The sequence below is a fragment of the Oncorhynchus mykiss genome, chromosome 1 (genome assembly GCF_057628025.1).
Source record: "Oncorhynchus mykiss isolate SJ-2025 chromosome 1, ASM5762802v1, whole genome shotgun sequence".
In the NCBI taxonomy this organism is placed as follows: Eukaryota; Metazoa; Chordata; class Actinopteri; order Salmoniformes; family Salmonidae; genus Oncorhynchus; species Oncorhynchus mykiss.
The window spans coordinates 44,378,022-44,388,351 of record NC_143022.1 but is presented as its reverse complement, the minus strand read 5'-3'; the positions used below and the strand labels follow the sequence as shown (position 1 = coordinate 44,388,351).

General features: G+C 46.3%; 1 protein-coding gene and 1 pseudogene across 41 annotated transcripts in view; one reads left to right on the top strand and one right to left on the bottom strand.

The window, feature by feature from the left end:
- The first annotated feature begins 1,064 nt into the window (after positions 1–1,064).
- Positions 1,065–2,097, top strand: LOC149985511 (uncharacterized; annotated as a pseudogene).
- A 274-nt stretch (positions 2,098–2,371) lies between these two features.
- Positions 2,372–10,330, bottom strand: part of LOC110523110 (protein-methionine sulfoxide oxidase mical3a) — a 133,012-nt gene continuing 125,053 nt past the window's right edge. For 32 of the 41 annotated variants that reach the window (XM_090231510.1, XM_090231507.1, XM_090231519.1 and 29 more), the window contains 4 exons: positions 10,254–10,304; positions 5,177–5,276; positions 4,940–5,013; positions 2,372–4,739 (listed from right to left, as the gene is read on the bottom strand). In XM_090231510.1, the coding sequence (XP_090087636.1) occupies positions 4,555–4,739; positions 4,940–5,013; positions 5,177–5,276; positions 10,254–10,304 (410 nt within the window). In that variant the 3' untranslated portion in view covers positions 2,372–4,554. Of the gene's footprint in view, positions 4,740–4,939; positions 5,014–5,176; positions 5,277–6,491; positions 7,591–10,253; positions 10,305–10,330 lie in introns of all 41 variants that reach the window. The other 9 variants (XM_090231586.1, XM_090231423.1, XM_090231435.1 and 6 more) reach the window with 4 other exon arrangements.

Genomic DNA, 10,330 nt, shown 5'->3' with positions numbered 1-10,330 from the left:
GGGTCTAAATCTGTCAGTGTGTAGAGACTAGACGCCAGGTTTCTTCCTTGTCGCGCCTATATCCCAATTGGAGTACAGCGAAAGGGAAAATTAGGCTACCTTTCAGCAAATTTGTCACAGGTAAATGTTACACATTATTTAGGGTAGATTCTGAGAAAGTTGCCCTTATTTGATGTAGCCTCTATGTCATAGATAAAAACAAGCACTCCTGGTTTTAATTGGGCAAGTATTCAAACTGATCTTTTCATTAGAGAATCCAGACCAAGTTCAGTAGCCAAAGGTCGCAGATAGAAATGCATAGAGCCGGGGTGATTTCTTATTCTACATGTCAGAGGCATATTTGTTCTACATAGCACATTTATTTGATTGTTGCCTCCTGCTGAATTTACACCAGATGTGCTAGTTCTGGAATACACAAAATAATTGGAAATGACAGGGGCAGCATGCTATGCAGGACAGTTCTCTTTCAAGTATTCTTTTCGGCATTTCACTTATAGCGTGTTTGTTAAAAGCCTTTATTGAGTTGTGTGCGTCGGGAAAGGGTGTCCCTCCTATCCCACAAAAAGGTCAAACGCAGCATCTCTGGGTCATTCAAAACCTTCTTCTCATCAGAAAGCTTACTTCAACATGACAGCATTTTCCACAACTAGCTAAACTGTCCAGAGAAGTGAGTTTACAACTCGCTCGCTGGGCGCTATTCTCGGGACTGGTGGTGACAATTTTACTTTCCCTTCACCATAGTTAGAGAAATTATTTGAGGGAGGAACGGGTACAGCTGTGACACGGCTAACTCATTCAAGACCAAGTTAGCTGTATCGAAACACTGACTAGTCGTTAGCAAGCTAGCCACCACGCTAGCTAGCTTTTGTGGTTTTACTTCGACAAGAAAAGTTTACTAACTACACCAATCTATCTTTTCTAACTTCTTGTTTCGGAAACGGTATCCGGCCATCACACCGGAGATAGCTAGCAATTAGTGGGTTATCGGACTACCCTACCACGCTAGTTTCACTACCCTAACAACGCCACAGGGTTTTTCAACAGCCTCCTTTTGGAATCATCGGATGGAGACGAAGACACCTTCGTCCCCTCAGGCCAGGCTACCATTCCTCCTGCCGGGAATCCAAAACCGGTCAAGTAGGCGTGGCGCCATCCCCACCAGTTCTCAGTATAGACCTGCAGGTTGTGTGCAAACGTGCTGCGAATAAACTGGTGGCCCATTGCAGTAGCAGAGACCCCCACATCCCGCTACGAGGGTAATAGGCTACCCAAAGCCAAACGGGTAGCCAGGCAACTACTACCAGTCTTCCCAGAATGCCTGGAGGAGGTTACCCATACCTGGACTACACCTTTCTCCTCCAAGAACCCTGTCCAAGGTAGGTTGGTGTTAGACTGTGTTGACATGGCAGGGATTGGGCTTGCCCACATGGTCCCCCATCGAAACCCTGGTGGCTTCCCATCTACACCCCAGCCAGAAGTCCTCCATGACCTCGACTACTGGCCCCACCTTCCCAACCAAGTAGGAGCGCTTCCAGTCCTCTGCGACAGAAAAGGTCTACAGGTCAGTCGCCACAGCGGTGAGGGCTCTCAGTACACACCGGAGCCGGGTCTGTGGGATAAGATCTGTATTGCCACAGACCTCAACCTGCGTCTGCTGAAAGCCGCTGTCTAGGTGTCAGGAAGAGCGACGGGGCTCATGATATCCCAGGAGAGGGCTCGATGGCTCAACCTATCCACAGTGTCCGATAGTGAGAAGCTGAAGATTCTGGATACTCCAGTAGACCGTAAAGGCCTTTTCGGTCCCACTGTCAAGATGATGCAGAAACAGTGCAAGGAGAAAGAGGGTGAAATCCTCCAGCTCTGTCTGCCCAGGAAGACACAGCCCAGTGTCTCGCCGCACCTTTGCCCAGGCTGCAGCAGGTCAACCCCCCCTCGACCTTTAATATCCCCAGATGCCCAGCCCCCCAGGCTGCGAGCCCAGGGCAGCAGAGAACCTTAAGGGCCCCTGGTCTAAGAAGCATCCCATCCATGGCACCAAGGAGCCAGCCTGCCCCTAACCCCACCCAGGGGGTGAAGAGGAAGAAGCGGATGGCCTGACAATGTCCCCATCGCCAGAGAGGTGAGAACGGCCTCTCTGGCCTGTTCTCACCAAGCGCAGTTCTATCTCCTCCGCCAAGCCTGAGCCTGTTCCTGGGTGCAAGTTCCCAGGCACCTCAGTGTACTTGGCATACCGGGTCGGGGGTCACAGGATACAGACCAAAGAGAAGAGACAATGTTCAGGTGGACGCTCCTACAAGGCCCCCCTTTTGTCTCCAACACTACTTGTAAGAGGTGTTATATAAAAGCTTACTCATAAAAGGAGACAACATACTTTTTAAAATAACTGCATGGTTTTATTGCCGTTTCAGCATACATCCAACACTCTATGCATTTTCGCTACATGAATAAGCATTTACATATCTGCCATGTTTTAAAAATTAGGATTCATTTTTCTTTACATATGATACATTTTTGCACACATGTTAATAAATATCAATACAATCTGTCAAACGTATCACACCATCTAAAACACCAAGCCTTGAAATGTAACTTTTTTTATGTATTCACAGCTCTGTTTAATTCTTACACATATTCTCACGGTGTGTAACTCTATACAGCAACAACAACAAACGGTGACCAACCAAAGGTTTACAGTTTGGCAGAAAGGCCAGTAGGTTCGTATGACAAACAAATGTACATGCTCCTGTGACTGAATAGAAGCGGTTTACTTCGAGCAGTAGAGCAGCCTCGTGTCTCCACTTCTACTCATGACTGCTGTTTGGCGACCTGTAGTTGTATAAAAAGGATTAACAAAAAAGTTAAATGTACCCTGGTGGGATACATACAAGTTTGAAACTCAAAAGAAAACTGTAAAATATTAAAACAAATGAAAAAGGCATTTTGCTCCAAAGCAGGTCGGATAGCGAAGCCAGAGGCTGTGTTTGAGTTCTGTGGTTTATCCCCTTTGATATAGCAAAATATTCACTGACACAACTGTACTGTGACACCAGTTAGTGACGTGTCAGTTCACTTCTGGTATTATGATGATAACACGATGCACTGATATACTGTGTAAGTCCAATAAGACACTGCCTCTTCTGAGATCAAACTAACTCGACTGCTATGTCTTTCTCTTTTTAACATTTCATCTACGCTGAGGATATTTCACGGTACAGTATATGCCAATTAGTATTGAATAAGGGCAACTGATTATATAAACTGACATTTTTATGTGATATACAGGGAAAGGCATCATATGGAGAAGGACACATCACTCAGAACTAGGAGCCTAAGAGATGTGTCAAGTGGGTTCCTTGCTGAAGTGTGCATGTGTCAATTAATCTATGCTACAGGTTAGAGCATCAAAACCGTGATGTATCATGGGTAAATAGTGACTGACTGAGCTACAAATAATATTGAGTAGTTATTTAGGATGCAAGGTGATTTGTAGATCAGTCAGTCCGACTCGCCTTTAAAGTCGGCTGCAATGACAAAACGTGCACTTTGTAACACATGATATGCTTCTATATGAGTCTGCAGCAGCATACAGTCCTGACACGCACTGGCTTCTGGGTGATGGAGTTTTCCGTTAGTTTCCTTGCTGTCAATGTCATAAAGAGAGCACAAGTGCATTCTGTTGAGCCACCAGTTCAGGCACTCTCATCCATGAACGAAAATACCAAAAACAGTTCATTTGGGTTCTTTGTAAAAACAACGCTAATAAATACACAATTGAAAACGACTAAGTGACCAGATTCCAATGATCCTTATCGTTGACTCTTAGTGTGAATCTCTGTGCAAAGAAATGACAGGCCTTTTAGAGTGTGATCCTCATTGGCTCCTCAGAACATGGAAGCCACTGTGTAATTGGAGAGAAAGCCAGCTAATGCAGAGGATGTCCCTCCCTCAGTCAGCATTCACAATGGCAGAGGATGTCATGAGGTTAGGATGAGAGAGACCAGTCTTCGGTCCACTCCTCCCCTTTCTACAGAAACTCTTAACAATCGATAGATCAAGGGCCTACCCTCATCTAAAACCACAGCTTCTTTAATGTGTTGTGTTATGCACATTCAATACACAGAAACCGGTATCATATTTTGAATTCCTTTACATCAGCAGGACCAAACCTCTTTCTTCCCTTTGTGTGATCGAGATTAAAAGAAATAAAAAATAAAATTCTTCCTAGAGGAGGTAAGTTCCCCGTTCTGGAGAATCACGTCGAAAGACCTTCTGAGGTTCTGAGAAAGTCCAGGCTGTAGTTGCTCCTCCCACCGTGAGGTGAGATATCACTAGGTAATGATGCCTGCCTGGTGGCAGAGTAGATATGTAAACATTTTAGACTGCTCCAACAGCGGAGCCATGATAGGACAACTCTGCGCACATTCGCCAACAGAAGGGCCGTGAAAGAACAACTCCGTTCTGTACGCATGGAACCGTGATTTAGGTCTTCACTGAGCCCTGACACAGGGGAGGGGTAGTGTATTATCTGAGTGGGGGTGGATGGTGCGTCTAGTTTCAGGCCCAGTTGAGGTTGAAACCCTTTGAGAGCATGACAGACTCCAGGTCCTTATCTTCCTCCTTCTCCCGGAGCCTCTGCTCCTCCAGGAGGGCTACCAGGGAGTCTCTCTGCTCCACCACCTCCAGCATCTCATTCAGGATATGCTTCTCCTGCGCCAGCTCCACCTCTGTCTTCAGGTGGTCTGAGGAGGATGAAAAAGAGGGACAGATAAGTCAGGAGCTCACATGTAGAGAGGAAAGTAAAAGGAGTCTCACTGAAATTTGATGAAACCATGGATGTTGTTTCACATTGTCCCGCTTTTCCATGTTTTTTTATTGCTGCACACAAATTGCCCTTTGGGTACAATAAAGATGTATTGAATTGAAAAATGGCGATCCTCACCTTCAATTGCCATGCGCTCCCTCAGGTCCTGCTGCAGTCGACTCTGACGATCCTCCAGCTCCAGTTCTCGTGCACTGGGGGACAGAAAGACAGACTTACGGCCCAACTATTACACCCGTGGCCCCGTATTATGTCTGGTCTAAATGATGTCGGTCTACTTTTTGTTACAGTAGCGTATTTGGATGCAGAGTTAACATTCAGTAGGCCTATAACAAAGGATATAAATGGTCAACTCACAATATCATCAGCTCAGATTCGTATCGCACCAGGGCGTTTTTCTCCTGGACCAGTTTGAACCACTCCTGCATGAGCTTGGGGTCGTCCTTTTTCCCCATCCCTGGAAGAAGCAGCAACACGGAAAGGGGAGTGAGGGAAACGGCAGGGCAGAGGAAGCTCTAGGTGGTTCTGATGCAGACACTGACACAGGCAACGCATTGACAGCCAAGCCAAGATGTCTTTGTAATGGGAATGGATGATGAGGTGGGTATGATTGACCGGACTGTTGAGCAGGGGTCAGGATGGTCTGGCCGTACGGCTCACAGAAGATGGCGTGGAGGATATTTAAACTTTGGGTGTTGCAAAGTTGAGAATTTGTGTGTCACTCAATCTGGACTTCTGAGACAGACACCCCTGCTACTGTACTATGATATAGTAATAATAGTAATAATAATAAATGGCATTTAGCAGATGCTTTTATCCAAAGCAACTTACAGTCATGCCTGCTTACATTTGTATCAGTCGGGTGGTCCTGGGAATCAAACACACTATCCTGGCGTTGGAAACGCCATGCTCTACCACTGTATGTTCAGAGCAGTGGACGTCTCCTACCAGTGTGTGTGTGTCCCTTACAGAGAGGGCCATGGGTAGGGAGTAGAAAACCTGGCTATTCCACCACATTGTACCCATGGAACCTATGGACTTTTTACACAGAGATACAACTATTCTGGTGTTCTATCTCAATGGAAGTTTGACATCCCTACATGCAACAATGAACCACCAGCAGAAATAAAGGATTTTGTCGGATCCTATTTATGCGGAGTGGTTTCATAACACCCATGTTATGAATTATTTCATAGTCCCTACAGCTTCTACTGGGTCAAATGGTGACGCCGATCTGTCATTTCGACCAATAGTGAAGCGATCACACTCTCCTATTAGGTCTGCCTGAGAGGGAAGCCTCTACTGGCATTTGGCATGCATTACTGCAGTCAAGGGCCAGTGCAGCCAGGGGCTGCAGAACCTTTTTCCTTGTGCCACTGTAAAGGCGGCCAGTCCATGCTATGCTATCTGTCGCACGCAGGTGGAGCCAAGCGGTTTCAATGAGACACTGGGTGGGGGGGGCAAACCATTGATGCAGCATGACGTACTTAGCTGGAGTGGTTGAGTCTCTTGCAAAACGAAAAGGAAAAACACAGTACACACAAAAATCGAATGGCTGTGCTCTTGGGTGCTGCTGCCGGCTTTCGCTGATTAACAGACAAGGACAGAGAGAGGCAAAGCAGGGTTCCTCAGACAGGACAAAGAAGAGATGGAAACAGGTGGATTTGCTAACTTATCCAAAAATGTGCTTGCTTTTCTCTCCCTCTCTCTTTGCGCCTCGTCCACCACCACCCTCAGCCCAGGTTCCCAGAACACAGGAGAGAAGAACCACAGAATTAGCAATAAAAACACACCAGCCTGAAAACCCGATCGCACAGAACACACACAGGCATGTTTTGTTTGCTACATTGATCAGCAGGCTTCTCAAGAAGTTCCACTTATCCCCTAATCTGTATGTTGGTAGAATATGCAAAACTGAGACGTGTCAGACGTAGGTATTTCGTTCTCTTTCCCACAACCTCGTCACACACGGTCTAGTTGCAACACACTATAGTCGAGGGACAGAGGCTGTCTGGCAGCCTTCACGCACTATAGAGAGACTAGACCATTCAGTCGTGCAAATGTCCATTCGTTTTACAGCAAACAGAGGACATGCTGTTGATTAAACACTTCACACTGAAGTAGAGGAGGTTTCCCCTTTAGCTTTTGTTTTTAGCTTTAGCTGCAGCTACTTAGAATGATGGAAAAAGGTGTGTACGATAGTTGTTTACTAGGGTTGAGGGCTTTGACCCATGTTCTGCCTGAGACTGTTAAACTCAAGGGCAAGATCATCTGGGAAAGGGTCTATAGAAACGTCAATGTATATATGGTTGATTCATGACAGTCACTATATAAACCTTTTAAAAGTACTATTGTTGGCAATGTGAACTAGGTTTCTGAGTATCCTCAGCTCAACAAACCAAAAAGTACATCAGTAGCATAGACATGTCCTGTCCTTATGTTCTACATCGTTCCAGCAAGTTCCCAAATATCTACATAACAGTGTGTACTGTACTGTTGAATGTAGTGTGATACGACTATGGCAGATACACAACGGTGACATGAGGAAATCTACTGAGCCCGGGCACACAGAGGGTGAGGAGGAGGAGAGGGAGGAGGAGTTTCAGGAGACCAGGCGGGAGGAGCCCGGCTCTGTGGATCCTGGTGGTCGGTTGCCATGGTAACCCGCAGCAACCGGATGCAGCGGAGGCAATAGATTACGTTACCTTCAGGGGAACAGCAGGGGCAGAAGGAGATAGGTCTTCGGCGAGGGGTCCCGACAAAAGGCTCAACTACTTCCACAACGTGGTGAAAGAGTGCCAAGGAGTGGAAGAGCGGAAGAGTGGAGGAAGAGGTGATAGACACAGAGAAGAAAGTGTAGAGGGCATAAAGCGTGAGAGGAAGTGAAGGAGGGGGGAAGGTGAGGAAGAAACAACAGTGAGGATAAAAATCTAAAAGAGTGAGAGCACTAGGGGGGGAGAACTGAAAACACCTTGAGAGAGGAGGTGATAGAGATCAGTTGTGTGGAGGGAGGGAGGGAGGGAGGGAGGGAGGGAGGGAGGGAGGGAGGGAGGGAGGGAGGGGAGTAAAAACAAAGGGCTAGAGAACAGGAGGGAAAATAATCTTGTTCTTTCATCTGTTCATCTGAATAATACCCCTCAAACTCAGAAAGACAGTATTGTGTCCACAGAGTTCTATGGTGCTACACAGGAGCTTTTGCAACATCAATGTTGTGTGATGTGTTGACAATGCTCTGCAAATTGGATTCATCCAAATAAAAACAGCTTTATATTCATCATCACTCGAAGGTTTACAGAAATAGAAAATAACTATTTCCCGCTCAGATGATTTCATTATTCCATCCTTGAAAATATTTCAGCTCTTCCAGGTAAACGTAACTTGTATTTTTTGACGCTATTTTGAAGTGCAAATGAGCATTTCGTAGAAATGCATGTGAACCTCTGTGAGAATGTTCTCACAGAAAACGAGTTCATACTATCTGCTGGATATAGTAGAGTTAGTAAAGTGGAAAATAGACAAAATAATTGAATTCTCTCAACAAGGAAGAGCATTCTATCCCAGGGTACGGAACACACAATGGGAAGGATCTTGATAGGACATGTGAAGAGGAGGGATGGTGTCATCGACGGTCACACACCGATACAGACAGGAAACTCACAATGTACTGAAAAGTCTGAGACCTGGGGTGAAAGAGCTGGGAGAGAATGGAATGCGGGGAAATTGAACCACAAGGGACTATCACAGAGGATAGGAGGAGGATGTGTCGGAAGAACTACCATGTAGAATCATCATAACTCTCGACTCAAACAAGAAAGGCTTATCGCTTATACACTCACTGCTGGCAGACTTTTAGAGCGGATTGCTTCTGCCTCGCACCTCATCATGAAATCAAAGTTATGTAACAGAACATGCATATGAATTTCCAAATCATTGAGAATCAGTGGAATGTGAAACTAGCATGCCTATTGGAGGTGATTATGGTCATAAATGGAGTGATAGACAAGATGTGTCGCTGCAGTCAACCCTGCTGGCCAAAAGCGAGAGCGTGACAGTTTTATTCACTAGCCTTTAGCACCCCCTGCAGGGCTACTACACACACAGCACAGCCATGCTGCTTCTCACAACAGCCTGTGTCGCGGAGCACGACTCAGCCAAAGCCAGTCCGACACTGTACCAGACCAGGCCCAACCTGCAGAATGCAGACCATGCACACCTTCTCCTCCACACAGCCCAAAAGCTCGAGACCACGGAATTCAGTTTGGAGGATCAAACCAAGTGTCAATGGTGTCTTCCAGAAATACTTACCTTCTGTGCAATGGATTCCTTATCTCAAGAAACTAAACATTTATGATGGTGGCATGCAATTGAACCGAGGCACGATAAACCACAAAGTGAGAAAGTGAAGAACAATCGTCAAAGGGGGCATGGAATTCATGAATGTGATCATATTAAAATCGGGGGGAACAATGGCCAGATAGATTTTTCCCAGTGTTACAACACTCCACACCATCTGCTGTCTAATGGGTGGGGACAACGACAACATGGCTGGACAGCATCATCACAGAGAGAATAACAGTCCAACAGTCGGACGGACACACACCACATCCACCCTGGGTCAATAAGACGGAGACTCTGTTGGACAATCACAGGTTGTGTCCCAAATGGCACCCTATTCCCTATGTAGTGCACTTCTTTTGACCAGAGCCCTATGGCCCTGTGTGGTGCACTATTTCTGACCAGGGCCCAAACCCTTTTCCCGATGTGGTGCACTACTTTTGACCAGCGCCCTATGTGCCCTGGTCAACTGTAATGCACCATATAGGGCCCTGTTCAAAAGCAGTGCACTATATAGGGAACCGGGTGCCTTTCAGCACGGACACGTACAGTACAGGGAGTTATGCAACGGGGCAGGTATGGTAGAGGCCGAGGAGCAGTGGCACCAGAGCTGGGACTACAGGGATGGATTTAGTACCACAGCACACAGCTCTAAGGTAGTAGGGGTGGGCTAGGGGCTAGTCAAGGGCCAGGCCATGGGTTTAGTTAGGAGTTTAGGGGTCAGTAAGAGGCAGGGCTGCACTACTTTCCAGTTAGGTGTTAGCATGCGTGAATTTTTCTTTTGTCGATGTGATCATTAACTTGTACACAAAGCATTAAGGCGTTGACATTTACCACCGCCGTAAAATCATATTATGTAATCAATGCAGCGGCGTTAACGTTACAATGTTCAAAGAGGTTTTGAAAATGATCAGACTATCTTAAGACGACGAGATAAGTGTGTGATCTTTCGGACTGTGTGTGCTGGAAGTACTGCTACTGCAGCAGCAGGGGACGTAGCTAAGAGGAAACAAGCTCCAGACCGGTAGCATAGCTGGGGGAAGACAAATAGGTGGGTTAGCTGTTAGTTAGTTGGAAGCGACAGATTTGAAATACATACCGCCCAGATGCAAGTCCAGGATTTCACTGTAATTAGACTCTCCCCAATAGTCTACAACAGGGATATATTAGAGATAC